General features: G+C 45.8%; 1 protein-coding gene across 2 annotated transcripts; it reads right to left on the bottom strand.

The window, feature by feature from the left end:
• Positions 1 to 5,003: 5,003 nt before the first annotated feature.
• On the bottom strand, positions 5,004 to 23,560 carry HFE (homeostatic iron regulator). 2 transcript variants are annotated; one of them, XM_045082248.1, is made up of 8 exons: positions 23,285 to 23,560; positions 23,019 to 23,118; positions 12,666 to 13,025; positions 9,565 to 9,828; positions 9,093 to 9,392; positions 8,011 to 8,286; positions 7,770 to 7,883; positions 5,004 to 7,059 (listed from the first exon to the last, which is right to left on the bottom strand). In XM_045082248.1, exons 3-8 carry the CDS (start codon positions 12,739 to 12,741, stop codon positions 7,019 to 7,021), a joined length of 1,071 nt encoding a protein of 356 aa, XP_044938183.1. In that variant the 5' UTR covers positions 12,742 to 13,025; positions 23,019 to 23,118; positions 23,285 to 23,560; the 3' UTR covers positions 5,004 to 7,018. The 2 variants fall into 2 exon arrangements, with proteins under 2 accessions (XP_044938183.1, XP_004778830.2); XM_004778773.2 differs by lacking the exon at positions 23,285 to 23,560 and having other exon boundaries at positions 23,019 to 23,188.
• Positions 23,561 to 25,704: the final 2,144 nt, after the last annotated feature.

Here is a 25,704-nt window from a genome sequence, read left to right as displayed (position 1 = left end):
GCAGCCCTTTAAATAGCATTTTTGCGGACCTGATTGAGAACACTGTGCTCTGGCGTACTTTCCAAATTAGGTCAGTAAGGGGGGGTGGGGCAAGGAGCCCTCATTAACATGTCGGTGTTTTCATTGGCCGGTGGAACTTCGCTCTGCGCCGGCGCGCTGGAGGAGGAGGTATGGCTCTCCTGACTGGAAAGCTCCTTTCTCTTCTGTCCTGCGTTGTGTTTTTTCCGGGCGCGTTTGCAGGTAGAATGTGTTCTTTTCTATCAGGTAAAGCCGCTGAGCAGAGAACCACTCAACGTTTCATTTTATTTCCACTTAATAACTAATAAGTTATGGAATGATTCCTGGCAGGGGGGATGTAGAGGTCATATGGGAGAGACGGAGGGTTTATAGGTCAAGGGACTTTCCCTCCGGTTTCTTTAGTATTCCTATTAAACTGACACCTTTAGAAGGGCTTCTTTATGCTGGACGAAGTGTAAGCCTGGCTATCCAGAAGCTCTGGCCCCGTGTCTGGGGGGGTGGGTGGGAAAGCGAACAATTACAAATTAAAACTTCTGTTCCTTTTCAAACATTTATTGAGTGACTCCTGTTTCTACAAAAGTCTGTGCCAGCGTTAGGGAACCTGGAGCTGAGCTTGGACAGCCAGTTGCCCCTGGACCCTCTTCCTGGCCTGCTGGGCCTGTCTGAGCCTCCTGCAATTCCTAGTAAGCTCCCCTTCCCTCCCTAACTCAAGCCTTGTCCGCCTTCTCCAGGTTTAGAGACCAGAACAGACGTTTTGAGTTGGGGATTAATTGTAGGGCAGGGCTAACACTTGATTAAGGTCATTATAAAGCCTACAGGGCCCTCTTCTGGAGGGCTTTTAATGAGATTATTGGTGTTTTAAACAAGGCTAATCCCATTAAGGAGAAAAAAGAATAGAGCCGAATTGGATCTGAATGTGGTTTGGGAGAGGGTTTAAAAAAAAAACAAAACACATTTCTCCTTAGCCTCCTGCGGCAGCTTTTGAAAATTTCCTTGATGACACTTACTCTAGTCAAAACCGGGAAGTGGGGGAGTGTATACCCTCCATCCTAGTTAATAAATAAATATCTATTGCGGATACTTAGAATGAGACTATGGCCTGAGATAGATAGATAGATAATCTATAGATATATATATAGATTATAGATAATCTATATATATAATGTATAAATATACATTATATATATATGTATAAATATATATAAATATATATGTATATATATATAATCTCATACTTTTTTAGATGAAAAAAGAGTTCCAAGAGAGGGTAGGAAAGCCCTGACTTGTAACACATCTGGAACTATTAAGCATTCTTCTGCCCCAGATTGAGGGTTTTTAGGTTCCTGACTTTTACTCTCTCCCTCCCACCACAAACACATATTTTACGAGGAGGATTTAGCTAGGAAGAAATGTCAAACACTACAGAGAAAAAGTGTAAGGTCTGAGGTTATAAGTAAAACTGAAACCTCAACATGCTTTTTAATTCATGGAAATAAATAAAAGTAGCATGTATATAATATGGTAATTTCATGCAAAAAATGGTGTGAGCCGCCGGGGATACACATCCCAGCAGGTGCCCTCTGCATTTTAGCCGGAGATCCAGGCCAGCTTCCCCCCAATTTTATTTTGCCCACTCTATCATTGATAAAACCTCACTTTTATTTTGATATCTTATTCTTTTTTTCTATTCCCTTCTCCTAATGTTCTCTTTTATCAATTTCTCTCAATGACATTGACTCAAAAATTGTGAATGTCAGAACAGAAATATTTAAACAGTATGCAGATATAGATGTATAGTAAAGATGATCCTTCCTTGGCTGGGCATCTGTCTTGTGCTCAGGTGGTGATGCCCGAGTCCTGGGATCGAGTCCTGCATCGGGCTTCCTGCTTATTGGGAAGCCTGCTTCTCCTCTGGCCTGCTGCTTTCTCTCTCCTGACAAACAGACAAATAAACTCTTAAAAAAAAAAAAAAAAAGAAAAAAAAGAATGGATCCTTCCACTCAGTGAAGAGTGCCTGCCTTTCTTGGTCTTAAGGTTTGGGAGAGGGGTGGCTCACTCTGGAACCTTTATGGCTGACTTTTCTTTTCACCTCTCTTACCCTCAGAGTGAAACTGTCTTCAGAGCACCTGGCTTCAGAGAACCCCGTTCATTCAACATGTGAGGTAGGTCTTTCAGCCTAGTTTCCTTACTTCCTCTCTGTCCTGTTCTAGAAAATGCTCTACGTTTTCTTTTCAGTACAAACAGTCTACTGAAAGGTTTTGTCCCATCTACTTCCTCAGCCTGCTGTCTTTGTGGGCACTTAATTAAACATTCTTAATTTATTTTGACCTCCTAAAAAAAGTTCTTTGGACAGGGAATTTCTGACAATGTCCTTTGTATATATTTATTTGTTTCAAATTTTTTTTTTAAAGTCTCTAATTAAATTTGATTTTCAAATTCCTTTGGATACTTTTTTTTTTTTTTAAGATTTTATTTATTTATTTGACAGACAGAGACCACAAGTAAGCAGAGAGGTAGAGAGAGTGGGGGGGTGGGAAGCAGGCTCCCTGCTGAGCAGAGAGCTCAATGCTGGGCTAGATGCCAGGACGCTGAGATCATGACCTGAGCCAAAGTCAGAGGTTTTAAACCACTGAGCCACCCAGGCACCCCCTTTGGATACTTTCTTAGTCACATACACAAAATATGAAAAGTATTTTGCTCTTGTTTTAATGGCAAAACTGTAATTCCAAACATATACAAAAGGAAACTCCACTAACTGTTACATCTGTATTTAAGACAGATGCCCTCTTTTGCACACATGGTCAAGACGTTTTGGCAAGATCAAAATTGGTTATTCACTGCTTTATGGAAATACCATTGTGGTAACTATTTAAGGAATTAAATTCAGGGCATTTAATCAATCCTAGAGTAAGGTTAACTGAGACTTACCACTGGGCTTTATACAGATACTGGTCTGTATACTCACCTACACGCCGTCCCACCACGAGTACACAGAAAACTCCAAAACTGTTCGTTAGACTCTTTGGATCAAAAGCTAAAATTTTATATTTAAAAAATAACAATACTTTAAAAAAAAACCCAAAACACAAATAGCAACAACAGTTTCTACCCAAATCTACCCACTTTATTAAGTGATTCACAGGTGTTTCGGGGCTACTCATACTCAAATTTCTCTCTTTATGAGAAAGAGAATAAATAAAAATGAGAATTCTTTCATTAGAAATTTATTTATTAACAGAAAAAAAACCCTTAAAAAAATACACCCAAAGAAAATGCTTCCAAATATTTATGAAAAAGTTACAGGGATATGGCAAATTCTGAAATGTTAAAACAGATTCTCTCCCCACTACAGCAAACATCAGAGGTGTGGCCACCAGGAGAAACCCTGAGAGTAGGAGCAGTGCGCCCCATGACATTTTTTTCTTGACACAGAAAGAGGTACTGTATAGTGGTTATGAGCCTGACTCTGAGCCAGACAAGTGAGAATAAAAATTGAGCACAATAATTTTCTAACTGTGCAACCCTCAGCAAGTTAGGTAACATCTCTGTGCTTTGGTTTCCATAAAACCAAATAAGGGTAATGAAATAACCATGGTTCCTACTTCACTGAATTCTTCAGAAAAAATATCCTGAACAAGGCCTGACATCTAGGAAATGCATACTTATTATTAGCTGAAAAAAAATAGTTTTAGAAAATATTCATGCCACAGAAGACATGTGTGTTGGATGTCAAGTCAATCTAGGCTTTGTAACAAAATCATCACGTATAATCATTAATAATGAGTTGACATTCTACCAGTTAACATTGATTCCAAAGAGAAACAAACAAACAAAAAAATGATGACACAAAGTCTACAGATAGAAATCAAAATCTCAGATACCCGTCCACCAGTGTGAAGATCTTCAATGTTTAAAGTCATGCATTCTTAGTTCTAGTCATTATTAGATTAGAGTGAGATTAGAAAAAAATTATAGTTTAAAAATGGTAGTTTATAAGAGTTTCTAGCATTTTAGCATTATGTTTTCGAAGGGGGGTGTGTGTGTGAACTTAAAAAATGTTTCATAGTGAGTCAAGCCCACTAGCCCTGTAAGACCATATTGTTCAAGCAGAACAAGAATATCTGCTTTAACCCCCCAGCAGGTCTTTTTTTTTTAAAGATTTTATTATTTATTTACTTGACAGATTACAAGTTGGTAGAGAGGCAGGCAGAGAGGAGGAAGCAGGCTTGCAGAGAGCCCAGAGTGGGGCCGGATCCCAGGATCCCGGGGATCATGACCTGAGCAGAAGGCAGAGGCTTAACCCACTGGGCCATCCAGCCACACCCCCCCACCCCACCCCCACGTTCCCCCCACCCCGCCCACCCCCGCACCGGCCCCAGCAGGTCTTAACCAACTGCTGAACCTGAACTTCAAAGATTACCAAAGGTTTCTTCAGTTCAGCCAGCTCAGCAGTGCGCTGTGATGAAACCAGCTGGTGACTCAAATTCCTCCAGTTCTCTGGGGCTTTTCTCCACAAAAGATGTCCAGTGGCCCTCTCCTCTTTCTGTCTCCTCATTCCTGCAGGAAACACTGCTCCTCACCCCCCATAGCTAGACAGTCGCATGACCAGTGTGACACTTTCGATGATAGCCACCAGGTGGCACCCTTCTCCACCCGACCGCGATTTGTGTCTGGTTTTGCCAGAGGCCACATAGGATCCAGAATTTAAAATTAGGTCTTTGATTTTTCAAAGGTAGTTGATCTTAAGAATTGATGGACAAGGGAAGAAAAATTAAGGTAAGAAACACTGAAAGAAAATAGAGGTTATAACTTCCATTATAAAAAGAATGAGCGGCTCAGTCAGTTAAGCATCTGACTCTGGGTTTTCACTGAGATTGTGATCTCAGGGTGGTAAGATTGAAGCCTGAGCTGGGCTCTGCACTGGGCGTGGAGCCTGCTTAAGATTCTCTCTCTTCTGCTTTTCTCCCCCTAAAGAAATCATGCAGTTTGCAACACACGAATTGTATGTTTATTAAAGTGTATATGTTGATCTTATGTGTTAATATAGCAAAACTGAGAGGAGATACACAGATCGTTTATCACTAGCTAATTGGAATGAGAGTTTCAATTGAACTAATTTTCAACTTTTTGACAATAAGCACAAATTAGATGTACTTTTATCCACTTAACTTCTGTAACCAGAAAAAAAGAAAAGTTTAAAAAAAATAGTTGAGCTCTTTTTGCACAAATTCAATACCTACCGAACCGTTGAGCTATATTTGGACTTTCGAGGCACCTGCCGCAGAGACAGAATGCCTGTTGCACTGTTTGCCGCCGAATGTACATAGCAGCAGAAAGGAGACCCGCGCCATCTGGGCATCATGTCACTTTCTTTTGAACACCGTCAGATGAATTACTTTCCCAGAACGGAGTAATTCCTGAGCAGCTTGGTGAGATGAGTTTCTTTTCTTAATGTGCACAATTGGGGAAGAGAGACAGACTTCCTGGAACCCCAGGAATATGCCAGGGTACCCCCAGGCCACACTGTGGCGTCCGTTTTGCCCTCTTTAATATGAGAGATGTCACTCTGGTTCCTGGAGGGAAATGCCAGCAGGATTGTGACTCTGGAGGCGCAGGCGGAACGAAAACACCGTGCGGTCCAGCTTAGCCGCAGACGCACAGCACCGATCCCCGTCGTGACCCGGGGGCGCCGGAGACGCACGGGACAGAGCGGCCCCGGGCTGGCAGCAGAGGAAACCAGCCACACGCTGGACTTCTTTGCCCAGAGACTTTGAAAGGAAATGGTGAAGATTATTTTCTACTATTTCCCTTCGTTTTGGTCAAGCTCGGGCAAAATAAAGACACTGGGGCCACGGAAGAGCCGTGCCCCTCCCTTCTCCATTTCTTGGCACAGCTAAAACATTGCGCAGGCGTGTGAGATGGGTCAGAGTCAGACTGACCGAGCTACAGACCTGTCTCTAGCCTTGGCAGGCTGTGAGCTACTGTTTACCTCATTTTGTTCACCTAAAGAAAGGACGAGGATAACAGTACTTACATCAGAGCATTATTGTGAGAATTATACGGTAAGTGGGTGCTCAGAACTGTCTGGTAGCAAGTAAAATGCCTTTTTAAAAAAATATATATGTGTCAGCCCCCTTATCACTACCGTTATCATTCTTAGGATCATTTTCATTGTCCTTTCAATAGTAGAGACCAGGGTAGGAAATGACTGCATTACGTCAAGCCTGGCACACCAGAGAGGCGCTATGAATGCATTAATGTAAATCATGAGTTTGTGTGAATCTGTGACAACTTGCTACCAAATAGAAAAAGATACCCCTTTCAAGACATTTTCCACCCCCTTTCTGGAAAACTATCATAAATAAACAGAGGCATCCACAATGGCTCTTCTGGGAAAGGTGCCTCCTTGGGTTGTGCAGTGCACGGCCTTTGCCGCTGTACACTGACCCACTTCACCCTCTGATGGAAGAGACCAGAGGGCTCGGTGACAGGTGAATTACTGGACAACAGAGAGAGAAGGGACCAAAAGGAAACTCGGATGGGCCTAGGAAATGCCTGAATGTATGTGCAAAATTCTGGTAAGGGCATGAGAGTGTTATGTCCCAAGGAGAAAGTTCATTGTTTTTCTCAGATGTTGAAAGGAACCGTGTGCCCCCCAGATTTCAGGAGCGCTATTCCAGAGGTAGGAGATGAGATGACTTGGGCACGTGGAGTTGGAAGTGATGCAGAAGTGAAGGCAGGCTCTAGAAGCAGCTGGTGGTTCAAGGGAGCCTGTTCTGTCCCGCGGCCAGCGCTGGGGCTCTTTGGCACTCGGGAACTCAAAAACTGAAATGGGAGGAACTTTCCAAAAATGAAGAAGGCAGGACGCAAGCAGAGATTTCCTGGTGCAGTTCCCATTCATTCAGTCCAGTCCTGCTCTGGAACACCAAGAGGGCCACAGCGGTGCCCTCTCTTTGAGTCTCCACATCTCCTCCCCACAAGGCGTCGCAGGCTGTCCAAGTCATTTACATTCGGCCAAGACATAGTCCCCCATGGCTTCTCCTGCAGAGAAAAGAGACAGGAAAGTGCATCTCAGACCCAAGCACCGTGCGCCGCGTGTCCCTGGCCCTCACCCCCCTCATCCATTCACCTCAACTGGGACCACCCCCTGCCTGGAGGCCTCCCAGGGTTCACATCATCATCTCTCCCCTGGAGTTGCTTACCGCTTTCTAACTGGGCCTCCTTGTGTTCCGTCTCACCTCCTGACGCTCGTTCTCCAACTGCCAAGAGTCTGTCGCCACCCACTGTTCCTGCACTGACTTCCCTGGGCTCACTGGCTAGCATCCTTGAGGCCCCCAGAGCTCTGCACGGCTGGCTTCCGTCTGTCCCTCTAATTCATATCTGTCTAAGGACCTCAGGGGCTCTCCTTTCACTGTCTTAACTTGTGCTAGATTTCATTCCTTTCTGGATGTGGGTTCGAGAACAGCAATAGTGATGAACTCAACGTTCAAGCCCACGCACTGTTTTAAATAGCAGCTTGCAACATAGTAGGTTCTACAGAGAAGTTTGTTGAACTTGGAGCTTTCGTTCCAAGGAAAACCATGAATTCCTGCTCCCGGGACCGTGCACATGTTCCCAAAGCGAAAAAGAGGACCAGGCTTCTCTTGGACGGATATCAAAGCCCCTCTGCCCTGCCTCAGCCCTGCTTCCTGATGAGTTAGTGTGTCCCCAGGTCAGAGGAACTGAGAGATGTCCTCCTTCCTCTTACTCACTTGAAGCCTGTCTTTTCCTTAAGATTCTGAACAGAATTCCAATAAAAAGGAGGATGATGCAGACAGCGATCCCACTGATGACTCCAATGACCAGGGTGCCAGACATCGGGGCCTCTAAAAAGGCAAAAGCAAGGGAAGGCTGGCACTCCGGCCCCAGCCCAGCTCAGCCCCAACCCTCACTGCCAGGCTGAGCCTTCTGCTTCCCCCCACAACGGACTTGCCCCACCCCCCTCGCCTGTACCCCAGGCGGCAGTGAGGGGCTGATCCAGGCCGGGGTGCTCCACTTGGCAGGTGTATCTCTGTTCTTCCCCAGGGGCCACGGCCAACGCCGCCCAGCCCTGGTAGGTCCCATCCCCGTTGGGCAGCACATCCTTCGGCTCCACGTCCGTGGCATCCAGTGGCTGCCCGTCCTTCAGCCACTTCATGGTGATGTTCTGGGGGTAGAAGTTCAGGGCCTGACACCGCAGGGTGCTCACAGCGGAGGCCACGCGCTGAGTCACCTTCACCAGAGGGGGCACTGCACAGGAAGGAGGAAGGATCTGGAGAGGGGAGCTTTCTACCCTTGCCAGGAAGACTGGAACTTTCACTTCCCTTTCTCCACGGGTTGGAGGAGGAAGTTAATCATGTCCTGACACAGCTGCAGGACAGTCACCGTTTTGTGTCCTAAATCATGTCACAGGAGTGTCAGCTGTGATGGGGAGCTGCATGGTGGACAGTCAAGGCCATTCTCCTGCCCATGTATAAACACACTTACCTGCAGCGCGCGACTTCTGTCCTTTGTCAATAGAGTAAGTGGAATCGGATAAAATTCCACAGTGTGCAGACGTGATCGAATGAGCCCTACTGGCAAATTCTCCCTGGCTCAACCCGGTAAGGGTTCTTGTAAGAAGGGGCCTCCAAGATGGGCAGCCATCAGGGACTCTCTGTTGTTGCTTGCTCTGTAAGAGTAACGTTTAACCTCCCAACGATTCTGCTACTCTGACTGGTTGCCTCCTTTGCTAATTTCTTGGCTGGGCTTTCATGCAGTAATTGACATCTCTGAAATTCCTAAAACGTGTAAATATACACCGTGTTCTCGGGGAAATCAAGAGATCACAGATACTTCTTCTTCGGCCATGTGTAGGGAGAAAAGACCCCTAAAACCCTGACCCTCAGCGGTGCCCTACATCTCAGTTCTAAGGCGGAGCCCTCAGACCTCAGAGCTCTTGGCCCCGAGAGTCATGTGACCCTGGCCACCTGGGAAAGCCCAGCCCCAGACCTCGCCCTGTGTTCCCCTCTGCGGCATCCGGACAGTCCAGGGGCAGCCAGGCGCCCCCATCATACCTCGCCGGTCCAGGACCCCTCTCCCCAGCTCCAGCAAGCGTTGCAGCTGCTTGGGGCAGTCCCTCTCCAGGAAGGCCCTGTTCTGTTTGGCCCGAATCTTGTTCACTTCCCATTCCAGCTTGGTGGCCTGGGCCTTAGGCTCTGCTGCTCTCCAGTCCAGCGTCTCAGGGCAGAATTCCAGATGGTTCTGCCCGTCGTACCCATACTTCCAGAACCCCCTGGTGCTGTTGTCCTCTTGTACCTCACAGCCCAGGATCACTTGCAGGGTGTGGGACTCGGACAGCACCTCGAGCTTCGTTACTGAAATCAAAGGAGAAACTCCTTGTCTCGTCACCCCCAGGGAGCCTAGGACCTCAGACTCCTCCCCTCCTCCCGCGGGACCTCAGACTCCCTGCTTGCTTCCCCCAGATGCATCTTTGAGGTAGAGAAGCGCTCTGCCCCCCTGGGAAAGGCGAGCTCCCTCTCCATGTACCCTTGCTGTGGTTGTGATTGTCCATGATAGTCCAGAAGTCCACAATGAACATGTGATCCCAGCCTTTCAGGCTCTGACTCAGCTGCAGCCACAGCTGGCTAGTGGCCCCACCCTGGACCCACTGGGCACGGGGCTCTGCACGGCGACTCTCGTGACTGTAGGACACGAACAGCTGGTCGTCCACGTAGCCCAAGGCCTCAAACAGGGGCAGCCCGAGATCCGGCACTGAGGCGCCCATGAAGAGGTAGCGCAGAGAGTGGGATCCTGGGGAGAAGGCAAGAGGACATCTCTGTGGGCTGCGAAAGGGGCTGGGAGGCAGCAGGGCCGCATCTCTGCTCCTTCTGGGCCCACCCACCACTCGTGAGCTGCAGGGCCTCTCCGCCCCCCCCCCCCCCACAGCCTGGGTGCTCTCTCTTCCCCGGCGGTGGGGTGGGGGCTGCCACCACCCTCTTGGAGCTCCCAGCCTCTGCCCCATTCCCACATTTAGGGCAATCTCCCCTGCAGCCCACCAACTCTCTAAGATCCCAAAGGTTCTCTAGCTGGGGCAGCCAAGCTCTGGGTGCTCACGGGGAATTAGATCCACGTGCAGAGGAATTCACTGCTGGGTTGTTGTTTGTTTGTTTGTTTTTTCATAATTCCCATCTCTAAATTCTTTCCTGTGTTAAGTGTTTGCTGTGAAATGCTGGCAGATATGCTGATGTGTCACTAGGATACTTTCAGAGCAAAAGGAAGAAGACCCAGAAGAGCAAGAAAGAGTTTCCCTTCCTTCCGCTGTGGAAAGAGGGACTCTGGGATGAATGTCTAATACCTAGAACAGTGCCTGGCATGTACTCGGGGCTCGGTACATCCTTGTTAGATGAATCGATGATAACTCCTTGCTGTTTATCTCTGGCCCTGAACTCCAGATTCTTACACGCAACTGCCAACAGGACACCACCGGTTGGATAACTAATTGGAAAAATCCAACTTAAGTCTAACTCTTGATTTCCCCCAAGCTGCTCGCTCTTCTGCCTTCACCATCTCAGAAATGGCATCACCTATCACCCCACAGCTCAGGCCAATGATACATCTAAAATAATTTTAAATCACAGAGTCGCCTTTGACTTTTCTCTTTCTCTCACACAGTGCCAGATCTTTCGGCAGCTTCCTTCTAAAGACATCCAGAAAGCACCTGCTGCTCATGGCCTCCTCGGCTAGCCCCAGGCCTGGCTGCCATCTCCCCCTGCATCCCAGCAACAGCTCCCTTGCTGCTCCCGAGCTCTGTGACTTCCTTCACCCCTGCCTCCCACAGAGCGGCCAGACCTATGGTGGATCATGTCCCTCCTCGGCTAGAACCCACACGGCAGCGGTGAGGTCCGAGGACACCTTGCCTGTGGCCAGGGGCTGAGCCCCCGGCGAATCTCCATCTCTGGTCGCTGCTTCTTCTGCATCCCAGCCACTCCTAATTGGGACACTGTGACTCCCTCATTAATGTCTGGAGACACTTCTGGCTGTCAGAACTGGGGGGATGCTACTAACATCCAGTGAGTAAAGGACATCCTGTGATGCACAGAACAGTCCCCACAACAGAAAAGTGTCAGTTTCCCTAAGGTTGCAGTCTCTGCTTCAACTCAACCTGCTGTGTACACTCAGCTCAACTGGGAAGCTTCTAGAAGGCTCACCCCTACTTCCTTCAGCCTGAGAGGAGCCTGCCCCAGCGTCCCATCCTCATCCATCTTCACAGTTTCCTGCTGCTACCTGGGGCTCTGTGTCCTATGGTTTGTTAGTTTATTGTCATCTTGCCTCTAAAATGCAAAATACCAGAGGGCAGGGGCTTGGCTCCGCTACCTCCCCGGGTCTAGAACAGGGCAATTCACGCTCCATTACTCCCTTTATAAGTGTGAACAATGAATATTTCTGTTCCACATCAAATTTAGTATTCAGCCTCTACTGCGGTGTGACATGTAAGAATCACAGCTATGGAGATGCAGGTGCTGCTTCAAGAGCCCTGGGTGACTTGGAACAAAATTACCCACGAGCAGGTCATGCCTCATTCTTGATGTCTGTAAAACGTGGGCACACATCTGACCTGCCCTCCAAGTGTTGTTCTGAGACTGTGTAAACAGGTGTGTGGAGAGTCCCCTTCAGCTGAGATTAGGAACAGTGATAGCTCTTCATTTTGCATCAGAGAACCAGACGGCTTAAGTTCTTTCTAACCTGGGGAAGGAACTGAGCCTGAGGAATTTTACGCCAGTAAAATCACCCTCCGACTCGCTCCTACTTCCCAAATGCTTAGTGGAGTCAAATCTGATCATAGAGAGGAAGGGGATTTAAAACCTAGTTCGATGTCAGTTATCCTCACGTTGGCATCCTTTAGTAAAAGCCTGTCAGTCACACATACTACGATGAACTTTGCAAATCAATCCCCACCCCCCGCCCGCGGCTGAAAATGCGAACTGTTCCCTTCAGTTCAAGAGTCCAGAAATCGCAGATACGTTATTTATTCCAGGCAAAGGAATAACCGCCAAGAGTCAGTAAGGTTCGGGTCAGATCTGTCTCGGGGGCCTCTCTCCACCCCGAGTTGGAACGGGGAGTGTAGAGGGGTGGGGGGGAAGCCCGGCCTCCGCGAGCTCACGGGCCCCCACGCGTCTGCGAGGCTGGACGCTGTGCGTGGGGGGTCGCTCAGCCCAGGCCTGCTGCCCTCTGCCAGCCCTGAGTGTCAACACGTCGTCTCTGCGGAGAACTTCCTGTTTGGGGACCACCGGGGAAAAACACGACATGGCCCAAAGCAGAGCAACAGCACCCAGCTCGGAAGGACCCGGGGATCCCAGCTCAGCCTGGATGAGAAACGCGCAGATTTGGAGTTAGAAGTAGTTAAAAACGTCGCAGTCGGCGGAGGGGACGGGAGGCTCCGAGCGCCACCCTGGGGAGCTGCGACGGAGGTGGGGGCCGCACAGGTCCCGGGCGAGGGACCCGCAAACCCGGCCGCACCCGGCGGTGGAGCCCCTCCCGGGAGAGTCGGGGACAGGCTGCGCTGGGGCCGAGCCGTGCCCCCGCACTCGGCGACCCCCGGCGCTCAGCAAAGCTGGTTTCGATCTCGTCCCCCCGCGGCCCGGACTCACGCGGCGGCGGCCCGGGCTCGGCCACGGTCCGCAGCAGCAGCAGCAGGAGCAGCGCGCGCCGCGCTCCGGAGCCCATCTCGGCGCGGCGACCGTGCGTCTCCCCGGCTCCGCGCGTCCCGGAGCTTCACCCGCCTCCGAGCGGCGGCGACGCGGGCATGGCCAGCAAGTCACCCTGGAGTCGCTGCCCGGGCTGCGGGGATACCAGACAAAACTTCCTGGCCGGTGCGATCCTTTTCCGGGGCCGCGGCTGAGAAGAAACGCGGCTCCTGAACTTGAACTCTGCTGCGGCCCAGGGCACCGGCTTGTGAAACACTGTGACCCAGCTGTCCCTGGGGGGTTTCCAGGCCTTCAGGGACGTTGCTGTTGGGGGAGAGTATGCTTACCAGTGTTTCGACCGAAACAGCCTTATTTCTGATATCCGATACTTAAATAGGAATTTAAAAATTCAGCGATACATTTTCAGCATTTTTATCTTAAGTTCATCTTGCCAATCCTGTTTATTCAACTTAAAAATACGGTTTTTGTGTAAAATTTCCATTTTATTCCCACATTACAAACAATGAAATCGTAAGTCTAATAAATTAGAACCTAGTGAAACATCTTTCCCAATTTAATAGTTAGATTTCACAAACTTTACAACACATTGAGATCACCTAGAAAATCATTAAACTTATTGATGCCCTGTTTTTACTTCAGCTACTGTGCCTGCGGTGTTACTTGGGGATTGGAATTTTAACCCCTCCTCCACCCCCACCCCACACACCCAAAGTTTGGGAACTACTGCTTTAGATATTTCAAAACATATTACCAAATTTAATACATCTGATTTTCCTAAAAACCTTTAAATACCTAATAAATCCAGTGAGCAATACCTTTTTAAGCATGCATGCCAATTTTGGCCACCTAAGAAAAAGAAATCAGACTTGAAAACTGGGGCCTAACTGCAGGGGGATATGAAATGCAACCGGAAAAATGATGAATACAGTGGATGAATCCATTGGGGTTGAATGATTGTAATATATTTTTTCTTGGTATCAGCTTGATTATTGAAATTTAATTCACATCCCGTACAATTCCTCCACTTAAGGTGTAAAATTCAGTGAATTTTCACATTTTTACAAAGGCATGTGATTATTAACACAGTTCTAGAACGTTTTTCATTCTCCCCACAAAGAAACTTTGTGCCTTTTAGACAGCACTAGGCAATGCCTCCCACCCCACTGCAGGCTTCACTAATCTACTTTCTGTCTCAATAGATTGACCTCTTCTGAACATTTTAGACACATGGAATCCTAGACTATGTGATTCTTCATGACTGGCTTCTTTCATTTAGCGTAATATTTTCATGTTTCTTTTTCACAGATGAATAATATTCCATCACACCCCATTTTATTTCTCCCTTCATCAATTGATGGAAACTAGGTTATTTCAACTTTGTGTCTATTAAGAAGAATGCTGCTCTGAACATGTGTGTACCCATTTTTGTGTGGACTTACATTTTCTTTTCTTTTGGGTATGGACCTAGGGGTGGAATTGCTGGGTCCTATGATGACTCTATGTTTAATTAACCTTTTGAGGAACCGCCAGACCGTCTTCCAAAGTGGATACACCATTTCGTGCTCTCATCAGCAGTGAATGACAGTCCCGATTTCTCCATACCTTTGCCAGCACTTCTTATGGTTCATCTTCATAATGCTAGTCATCCCAGTCGGTGAGAAGGAATGCCTCATTGCGCTTTGGATTTGCCTTTCCCTGATGACTGGTGATACTGAACATCTTTTTTTTTTACCTGAATATTGGCCATCTAGGAACCTTCTTTGGAGAAACGTCTGTTCAGATCCTTTGTCATTTTAAAATCTGGGTTATTTGCTTTTTCTCATTGAGTCATAAATGTCCTTTATGTATTCTAGATGTAAGGCCAGTACCAGATATACAATTTGGGAATTCCAATTCAGTGTGTGATCTTTTTACTGTCTTGATGGTGTGCCTCGTGGCACAGACACTGTTAACGTTGGTGAAGTGCAACTTACGTATTTTTTCTTTGGTTACTTGTACTTTGGGTGTCATAACTGAGAGATCATTGCTAAATCCAAGGTCACAAAGATTTATACCTACGGTTTCTTCTAAGTATTTGTAGTTTTAGTTTTTACATTTATGTCTTTGATTCATTTTGAGTTAATTTTTTGGATGTGGTATGAGGTTGAGGTCCAACTTCATTCTTTTTCATGTGTGTAAAAGTAACATCTCAGATCTTCCTTCGTGTGTAGGGGGGAAAAAACCAGTTCTTCTACATCATATTTTCTATCCTGTGTGTTTCCTCTTCTACTCACACAAAACGCTTGACTTCTGACTCGTCTAGTTAGCTCTCACTGCACGGAGGGACACTGGAGACAATAAATGCTGTCTGGTCTGGGGTGCCAGCCGCCGGCCATGCAGAGATTGACAGCAGGCCCCACTGTGCTGCTTCTTAGCTTGCTTACCTGATTAGAATAGCTTTTTCCAAAGAACTCCAATGGTGCCATGGCTGGAATGCTTGCTAACATGGGCATCTGAGCAGTGGTGTTCATGGAGTCTGATGAAAGCTCTGTTTGAGGTTCCTGGTTTCTTTTCGCCCCTCCTCAGAATGTAAGATTTCGTCCTTTGTCCCAGCCATCTGCTTCCAGGGATATGCCAGACCCACCCAGGTCTACCAACAGCCTAGCTCCTTCCTCATGTGCTAATGGTGGCCCTCTCCAGGTCTCAGTGTTCAGTATGGCAGGGGTAGGTGGCTGCTTCTCCCCAAGGGACATTCACCCAGCGCTGACTGGTTCCATTCTTGCTGCACTGGTACCCTTTGTGGTCTGAGTGCAGGCCTCCCCGACCCCTTAGGGAGAACAGGTATCAGCGTGGTGGCAGAGGAAGAGACATAGGCTGGGCACTGCACCAATGCTTCCTGCCGAGTGGTCTTATGGTGGGTCTTATATATTGAAGGCAGTCCTGTGGAACGGGAGTAGGAGGTAGATGGTCCCTGGGCCTTCCCTTCTGAAGTATTAGCTTGCTCCACGAGACCAGTAACCACCTGTAAGCTGGCCTCAGCCCCTCCAGTCTCCGGAAACCCTTGTGGATGGTCAGATGTTAGGGGTTGAAATGTGTCCTCCACTAAAATGGTTGAAGTCCCAACTCCAAGTACTTGTACGTAACTTCATTTGAACATCAAGTTTTTGCAAATGATCAAACTAAGAAAAGGCCATTAGGATGGGACCTAATCTGACAGAACTGATTTTGACCCAGAGAAGTTCACGGAGGAGGGATGTGAAGACAGGAGGGTAACTGAGAGCAGCCTACATGCGAGGAGAGGGACCTGGAACAGGTTTTTCTCTTGCCTTGCTCAGAAGGAGTCAGCCCTGCCAACCCATTTTCAGAATTAACCCCCAGAACAGTGATTTCAAAGTGTCCAAGTCCTGATTAACCCAGGAGAGAAAGGAAAGGGAAATGCAACTTGCAGAATGCCAGGCCTGTACGAAGGGTCACGCTGAGCTGTCTATACAGGAGAAACTTACTCTCAACATCTTCTTAAGAATATATTGTTCTGGGGTGCCTGGGTGGCTCAATTGGTTAAGCCTCCAACTCTTGATTTTGGCTCAGGTCTTGCTCTCAAGGTCATGAGATCGAGCCCCGGGTCTGGCTCCGTCCGCAGCGCGGAGTCTGCTTGTCCCTCGCCCTTCTGCCTGCCCCTCTCCTCGCTCCCTCTCTCAAATAATTTAGGTATTAATTTAGGTATTCAGACCGTTTACATTTAACCATTACATGTAACAGGTAAGTGAGTAAAATCTTTAATAGATATATAACCTCTATTTGCAAAGAAGGACTTAGGGCCTTGCCCAAGTTCACTGAGGTGAACAACTCTGGGAACTCACAGAAATGAATAACTTCTTGCCTTAAATGACTTCAGTAGAATCAGAGAGGTACCAGGCCAGGTTCAACAGAAACTGCATTTCATTTCCTCTGGTTCCTGACCATTTCTTCGTCTTCCTCTGAAACGGGCAGTCTAAACCGACGATCAATTCCTAGGAACGCCAGGATGTGTTAGGAAAGCTTGTTTTCCTATCTTCGTGTATACATTCACGCAGGGAAATGTGTCTTGGGCCCATTTAGGCGCCCTCCATCTGCTTGCTCCCCTGACTTCTCTCCCTCCTTCCTGCCCCTTCGTGCTCCATCCACAGGAATGGTCACATTCTAGGCCAAGAATGATTGTTCCTCTCTCTCCTCTTTCCTTTGAACTCCTGCTACACAGTGACCTTGTTCTACATCGTTCAGCACTGTTGCCTAGTGGAAGTATTCCATAACTATGTGTGGATTGAGTAAATAAATGAGCCAGTGAATGAATGTCCAACAGCAGACCGTGAAGCCAACTGAAACCCACTTGGGAACTTGGGAAGACTTCTCTGGTTGTCTCTATTCCCGGTGCCCCCGGAGCTTGTGAATACCAGAAGACATTGCATGGACTTATGCATATATGTTAATATACTACCTCTCTCACTAGATTTGTCACTGACCGAGACCCTCTCTGTGCTTCTTTTTTTTTTTTTCTTAAGATTTTATTTATTTATTTGATAGACAGGGATTACAAGTAATCAGAGAGGCAGGGAGGGAAAGAGGAGGAAGCAGGCTCCCCGCTGAGCAGAGAGCCTGATGCAGGGCTCCATCATCGGACCCTGAAATCATGACCTGAGCTGAAGGCAGAGGCTTAACCCACTGAGCCACCCAGGCGCCCCTGCTTCTTGATAATCCTGACGCTTTGCAGAGTAACCGGCACAGAGCTACACAGTTGCTTCCGCCGTAACCCAGTACCTATATTCCTGAAATCCTCATAGTCTTAAAAAAAATACACTCACATTCAACAGGGGTCATGGAAAACAAGGACAGGGCAGACAACTGAAAACTCTTGAACAGGTATACAAAAGGAAGGAGTAGCTGCTTCCCCCCACACGCTCAGTGTGGATCTTTCATTAACTTTGCACCAATGTTCTATTAATTGATGGAAGATCCTTAGATAGACACTTTGATGCATTTCTTTTTTTGAAAGATTTTATTTATTTATTTGAAAGAGAGAGAGAGCATGTGAGCACATGTGAGAAAAAGGAAGAGGGGTGCGCCTGGATGACTCAGTGGGTTAAAGCATCTGCCTTCAGCTCGGGTTATGATCTCACGGTCCTGAGATCAAGCCCTGCGTTGGGCTCCTTGCTCAGCAGGAGAGCCTGCTTCTCCCTCCCCTTCCGCCCCTTCCCCCCTGCTCATGTTCTCTCAAATAAATAAATAAATAAATAAACTGGGGAAAAATAAAAAAGAGAGAGAAAGATTGAGGGCAGGAACAGGGGGACTAGAGAGAAACAGAGTCCCCACTGAGTGGGAAGCCTGCTGGGGGACTCGATCCCAGGACCCTGGGATCATAACCAGAGCCAACGGCAGATACTTAACTGACTGAGCCACCCAGGCTCCCCCTCTTGTATACATTTCTAAGTATATAAAACACTGAGACACTTCTTAAGCATTCTGTAAGTTCATATGCTTTTGCTTTTTATTTTCATATGCCCTAGAGAGACTGTATCTTTGGGTCTGTTAACGAACATGTTTACTTTTGCCACTTGGAGTAGCTCTACACACATGACCTAACATTCATATCATCAGCTCCCAGGACAAGAGAAAGAGTGCAGGGCTGACAGAGTGTTTCAAGAAATATTGTCTGAAAATTTCAAGCTTTGGTGAAAAGACACAAATTGCATAAACCCCAAGTAAAATATAATCAAAGAAACTCCTGCCAATCACTTTGTAATTAAAATTCTAGAAACTAAAGACAGATTAAAAAATCTTGAAAGCATCGAGAAAGAGGGGCACCTGGGTGTCTCAGTGGGTAAAGCCTCTGCCTTCGGCTCAGGTCATGATCCCAAGGTGCTGGGATCAAGTCCCCCATCTGGCTCTCTGCTCAGCAGGGAGTCTGCTTCCCCCCTCTCTCTCTCTGCCTGCCTCTCTGCCTACTTGTGATCTCTGTCTGTCAATAAATAAATACAATTTAAAAAAAAACTTTTAATAAAAAGCATCGAGAAAGAAACAAGCTATGTAGGGACAACAACTTGGGGGACAGTGCATTGTTCCTCTGAAGAAACGGGCCAGAAGGAAAGGGCACATGCTTCTGGGGCAGTGAAAGAAAATAATTGTTAACTGCAAATTCTATATCCTTTAGGTAAAACTACCTTCAGGAATGAAGGGGAGATAAAGACATTCTCAAATGCAGGAAAGCAGAAAGAATTTTTTTACTAACAGACCTATCTTTAAAGAATGAGTAGAGAAGTTTCTTAAAACAGAAAAGAAGTAATAAGAGAAGGCATCTTAGAGTACCAAGAAGAAAGAACTACAATGGCAAGACCAGAAATATGGGCAAACATATAGGCAAACATTAGATTGCCTTTCTCATGAGTTTTCTAAATCATATGTGGCAACTGATACAAAAATTGTAACAGTTTGATATTCAAGACAATATTTTTAAATAGAGAGGATAAAAATGATGTGTCCACGATTAACTTGTGGTCATAAAACCTGATCCTAATAGACTATGAAAAGTCATATACATTGTAAGACCTGAGAGTAACCACTGACAAAATTGTACAAAGCAATGAACTAAAAAAATATTATAAATAAATCCATTTTCCAAAAGGGATGGAATTTGAAGAACCTGTTCAAATAACTTACAGAAAGAAAAGAAAAGAAAAACAGGAAAAACAGAGAAAACAAAGAATAACATAACAGACCTAAACCCTCACATGTCAAAAATCATCTTAAATGTAGATGGTCTAAATACCTAAATTAAAAACAGAAATTGGCAGAGATAGGGTCTTCATGGAGGTCCTCGGGTTAAAATGAGGTCATTAGAGTGAGCCCTAAACCATTATGACTGGTGTCCTTATAAAACAGGAAATGTGGACCATACCCATGCATAGAGGGAAGAAGACAGTCATCTACAAGTCTAGGAATGCCTGAAGTTCCCAGAAAGGAGACCTGCCGCAGATTTTCTTTCTCAGCCCTCGGAATGAACCAACCCTCTCTACACACTTGTTTTAGATATCTAGCCTCCAGAATGTGGGACAATACAAGAGCTCCCAGTCTGTGGTACTTGGTGATAGCAACAAACTATTATAAGCTAAACCATTTAGAGTACCTGGCTCATGCTTTACACATTCCGTAGACACTCAACAAAAGATTGGTTGAGGTAAGAAAACCTGATCACAAGACAAAGACACAAGCTTGGGTATTTGTGTTCTAGGAGACAAAATGGGAAGGAGCTGGGAGAATCTGAGTATGCAGATTCTCTTTCCAAACCCTATTTTCAGTTTGCTGCTGCACCCTCATAGTCTATGACTGAGACATCTGAGTCCAGAGTCCCCCTGAGTGAGTATCACCCAAGGAGAACCCTCGGTCTCCTGCCGGGCCGGTCTGTTAGCGTGGAACAGTAATCTGGTCATCAGGGTGCCTCTTCCACAGGTCTCTAACCAATCTATCCATTTCCAGTCCCGCTCACAACCCTGACCTCAGAGACACCTGGTGTCTCAGAGACTTACATCTTTTTGGCTTCTGCGGTGGGGAATTTATGTTTCTTATTGGTTTTGTCCCCTTGCCGGTGCTGAGTGCAGCTTTCTCTGGTCTGGCAAGACGTTCACCCATCTGCTCTCCAGCTTCCAAAATTCCATTGACGTCTCTCATTAGGTTGCTTTGTCTCCCATTCCCTTCATCTTTGAGTGTTTATGCCTTCTTTGTAAAATCTTTTACCGTAAAAGAGTGGGGCTTGGAGAAGGAGCAGAGACTGACGTGTGTCCAGCAGCGTGGTTAACTGCAAGCTGGTTCCTTTCAGTAAAAAAATAATGCAGTGTTGGGGCGCCTGAGGGGCTCAGTCGGTTAAGCGTCTGCCTTCAGCTCAGGTCACGATCATGTGGTCCTGGGATCGAGTCCCGCCTCGGGCTCCCTGCTCAGCGGTGAGTCGGCTTCTCCCTCTCCCTTGGCCCTCCCCTCTGCTCTTGCTTTCTCCCTCTCTCAAAGAAATAAATAAAATCTTTAAAACAAATAATGCAGTGTAATAATGGTAGGATGAACTCTATTTGCTAGGAACCGTGTATGAACCTCCTGTATATATGATCTCATTGCATTTTCAAACTCCCTTTGTCAAGGAGTTTATAGTCAGATTGAAAAGATATACCAAAGAGCAGGGCCCTGGAGTTCGCTGCATCTGTAACCAGGAGGGGAAGAGGTGAAGGTGTAAAGCTCGAATGACAATTCCATCTCTTAGTGCAAACGTTATCTAACTTCCGTCCAAAGACCTGGTTGCTTACTCCCGGCCTTTTACTCGACTGTTTACTGCTATTTCTCTTGTGCTACTGTATGGCCTCAGTTGAGCCCGTCTGAACGCCAGTCTGTTCACCTGTTAAATGTGGATAATAATTTCTAATCGCCAATCGATTCTTTACATGAACGACCCCCTACAGTTATTAACAGATATGGACACCAGTGGAAGGTAATAATTACCCAGCAGATTAGGGATGAACTGTATGCAATACATTTTGGTTTAGAGTGCCACTGCAGCTAACCACAGACCACGGTGTAAAGGTCTAGTTCAGCTAAGAAGAGTTGGCGGTCAGCGCAGTGACTAGTGCTGTTAATTGTTATCTTTCAGCTCCCTTGGCAGCCCTAGAAACTTTGAGGGAGGAAGTGTCCTTCATATTTAATATCTTCCTATGGAAACTGTCCATACCTTTTTTTCATGACTGATGAGAAAAGCAGCCGAATCTAGACTTGTTCACTTTGGTATAATCCGAGTTTTTGTAAACTTCTCTATCGTGTATCATTTCTGATGAGCACTGGAGTGTGCTTTAAAGGCACGTGAATTATAATCAGTCTTCAAGGCAAAGTTATATTGCAAGGCCCCTTCAACTCTCTAGGTCTCAATTTTCTCATTTGTAGAGTTGATAGCAATAGCTATTTCATAAAATGGTATTTAGAATTAAATTTTGTAATTAAAGAATTAAATTTTGTAAAAAGCAAATTGATCAATGAAGCCCTCAGTATAGTGTCTGGTATATAATCAGGCTAAGCCATGATGATGAGGAGGATTTATTCTAAAATATATATTATGTAATATACTATTATATATTCTAATATAATATTATATAATAAATACTACATATTATATATTCTAAAATAATATTTTATATAAATACATAATATTTTATATATTATATATAAATTTATATATAATATATATTTATATGTATAAATATATAATATTTTTATATAATACCATAACAATAATATTGTCAATGACATTGCTGACCTGAGGACGTCACTTCCTATCAGATGACAGGTCAATACCCTCTTACAGATTGCCTATTGTGTGGTTTTCTCACTGTAAAACAATAATAGTTTTTTTTTTTTAAGGATAAAGCATGTGCAGTCTCTCCAGGTCTCTGGGCTTGTTATGCTTAATTTGCTGCTCCCGTTGAAGACACAGGTGTGGTGGCTTCTCCGAGATTATTTCCAGGCCTGTCCCTCCCTGCGCCTCCCTTCTGCACTCTTGCGCATTTCTCTTCCCTCGTGTTTTCTTCTTTATTCTAAACTGTAGGCAGTGCGAGCCTAGTCATCTGGGTTCTCCTCCTTAGTCACTGTGTGGGGGAGTGAGTGGATCGAGCGGCGCGGGCTTCTTGACGAGTACTTCAGTGACGAGTACGGACCCCAGAGGTCCTTGCAGCGGGCCTCCCTACTTTCTCAAGTGTTCTGGGCCCAAACTCCAGTCTCACTGCTTCTCAAGGCTCTCATCGTCCCTTGTAAGTAATAATCATTTCTGTCCGTCAGTGGACTGTATGAAGGAGATTTGAAATCTGGGTAGTACAATGTCAACCCAAGGTTAATGATCAGTAACTGTCCAGGCACCCCGAGAGGCCGCCGTCCCGCCGCGGGTCGTGTTAGTGTGGGGCGCCATCCGGTGTCCAGTCGTGCAAACAGCATCCTGCCTCCAAAACTCGTCTGGGCAGGAAAGGGTTGAGGCCCAAGCCAACCTGTGTATTACACTGTTATCCTTCAACCACTCGACTAGCCCTGGACACTTCAAAGGTTAAGTACATAACCTTTATAGTCAATTCTTTATCTAAAACTCTTTAAAGTTACTCGTTAGCAATCGGGTGTTTTGAAATCCATGAATTAACGTTCTGCATCTCAGGGGCCTCTTTCGTGGGACTTGATAAACCTACACTTTCCCTTTCAATACACGGTGCTTAATACATTTATTATCACTCTTGTTAGGACTATCGTCATGGCCGTAGCTGATACACTCACCCAGGAATCTCAGAAGTCTTTCCCTACTCAGCAGTAGAGGAGCCCGTTCCAGTGCTCATCTCTGTCCAAGGCTTTCCTCCTTCTCTGTGTGGTCATGGCACTTTGAAAAGGAAAAGAAGGAATTTAGTATTGAAAAAGTTGCCCTTACAAGATTCGAGGCTTACCCTCCTCCCCCTGCGAAAACCGACTGTTCCCCTCCTTCAGGCCCCTCTGACGTCTCTGAACAAACCGGAGTGGCCTTTTCCCTGGTTTCCCCTCCTGCAGACCTTTCCATCATCGGGAGGAGAGCCTGTCCTCCCTTTCTTATTCCCCGAACCCAGCACAGTGCGGGTCTTCTCTAAGGGGCTGCTGAGTTCTTCGTGAAAGGAAGGAATTATCCGGCGTGATTTCTCTGCACCACTTAGACAAGCGTCCAGTCGCTCTCTTTGTTCCTCTCGCGTTCCTTCCTGCCTGTGGACTTCCTGCAGCCTTAGGGCTTCCCAGGGACCCCCGGATCACCATCTGCCAATGGGGAGAGTCATTTCTGTTCACCAGATGGGAAAAGAAAACTGTTAAGTGTATAATGAGACGTTAATAATTATTCAGAGAAAGGCCTGGAGAAATCGGAGTTTACCCGCCTCTAGATAAGCGTTGGTTGGTTCGGAGCGCCACCTAGTGTCAACCAGGACCAACAGCACGATGTATTGTAAACTTGCTTCTGCCGGGAAGGTGAGAGGTCCAAAGGGGATGTACTTGGCGGGTGTGAAAAGGCCTTTTACCTAAAACTCACTAAACATGCTAGTAAGTAATAGTTGGGGTGTATTTTAATTTATGCGCTTCATAGATTAAAAATCAAGCCTTATCTTCGACTGTAGTTTAATCTGTATTTGTGTGTGTGCGCGAGTCTTGGGGACCTGGACTATACAGCTAACCCTAGAAGAAATCTAAATTCTCAATCTCCGTTTTCTTACTGATGATATGATAATGGATGTCAAGGATGTATAGGACGGTGGTGAAGACAGAACGAAAATAGTGCATTTAATTCCTGGTCCATACAGAATGTTCAGTTACCTGTTGTCCTTATTAATATTATCGACACTCTTAAACCAACAGGGGCACGATTCTGCTGTGTTGTGGTTATAATAACATACGTGTGCTTTTAAAAGTTATTTTTATTTAATATGTATATAAAAATTTTGTTCTTATAATATGGTACTACATAAATATTAACTCGTAAATTTATATAACAACCTATGAATCAGGTGGTATTACTGACATTTATAGATGAGAAGAGTGAAATATAGAGAAATTAATTAACTTGTCCACTGGTAAAGTTGAACTTGGACCCAGGCATTCCAGCCTCTGAGGCAGTCATTTAGATAAATATACTATGCCACCTCTGTATTTTTCTTGAATTATTTTAGAAAAGAGGAAATATAAATGCCACTACTATTAACCATGAAAAGTATAAGAAGTCTATGTATTAACTGAAGCATAGCTACAAATCCGTAGGTAATAAGAATTTGGTAATTGATGAATTTGATGAAATAAGAATTTGGTCCCAACAAGGATTTCTGTGAACTTAAGCGGGTTTGGTGAGTTTAGTAGTAAAAAATGCAGGGTGATGGAATTCCTGGGTCCCTCTTATGTATCGGCTATACACAGTTCTCCCTGACAGCCGTAGCTGCCATTGAAAGTGCACGTGCACCTGAGATGCAGCAGGTGAGGACTGGGTGACTATGTGAGTGACGTCATCTCTTCCCGTGGTGTTTTAGGCAAGGAGTGAGCTCCAGGAACAGCAGCGAGGGGGGAGATGCTGAGTGACAGTGATGGTTCTGGGTTATATGCTCACACATATATATACTACACACACACACACACACATACACACACACAATTACATTCAAGTGTACACACCCACACTCAACTCCCTTCTCCGATGGTCTGGCTTCATCTCCTGTTAGAATTTCTCATCAAAATCTTCCTTGAGTTAACACCCAGTCATGTTACCTTTCAGAGGCTTCCAGGAGAAACACACATAACTGGAAAGAGTGAACAAGCTTGTTTGATGGTTTCTTATCACCCTCTTCCAAATTAAGGAGGGTACCAATTCTCAGGGTCACTCCGAAACAGCAGAATCCCACAGTGGATGGATCTCATGGAAAGAAACCTCAAGTCAGAGGCAACTGTGTGTTCAGCCCCGTCTCAGGAACTGTATGCATGTGATCTAATTTAATTCTCACTATATTCCTGGGGGGTGGGAGGGCTAGTCCTCTGGCCCAGAGGAGGAAATGGAAGTGGAAAGTCTGAGACTTAGCAGAGTTACCCTGTTGCTGCATGGAAGAATTGGGATCGGAAACAATGTTTTTGCTCTGAAACAGCTATCTTCCCACTCTTTTGCACCATGAGCTCAGCTGTGTTCTCTGCCTGCAAGCAGCCTGACAACTTTTGGGTTAGCCTGGGGCTGGCAGGGTTTCCAACTGGCTAGGGAATGCGGAAGGTTTTTTGAGTTGACCTTCATCATTTATATATGCAATATATAATACATAAAATATAATGTTCTCTAATATTATATATGATATTCTATACTATACATTATACATACAAATCTATAATATGCAATATAAGTGAATATGTGATATGTTATATGTTAATTATATATATTTATAAACAATCTTGTGCTTAATGAAAACTGCCAAGTCAATAT

Source organism: Mustela putorius, unplaced genomic scaffold (genome assembly GCF_011764305.1).
Source record: "Mustela putorius furo isolate JIRA1106 unplaced genomic scaffold, ASM1176430v1.1 tig00000594_pilon_pilon_pilon, whole genome shotgun sequence".
Classification (NCBI taxonomy): Eukaryota; Metazoa; Chordata; class Mammalia; order Carnivora; family Mustelidae; genus Mustela; species Mustela putorius.
Note: the sequence above shows the minus strand (reverse complement) of the source record. Positions and strands in the feature narration are given on the sequence as shown.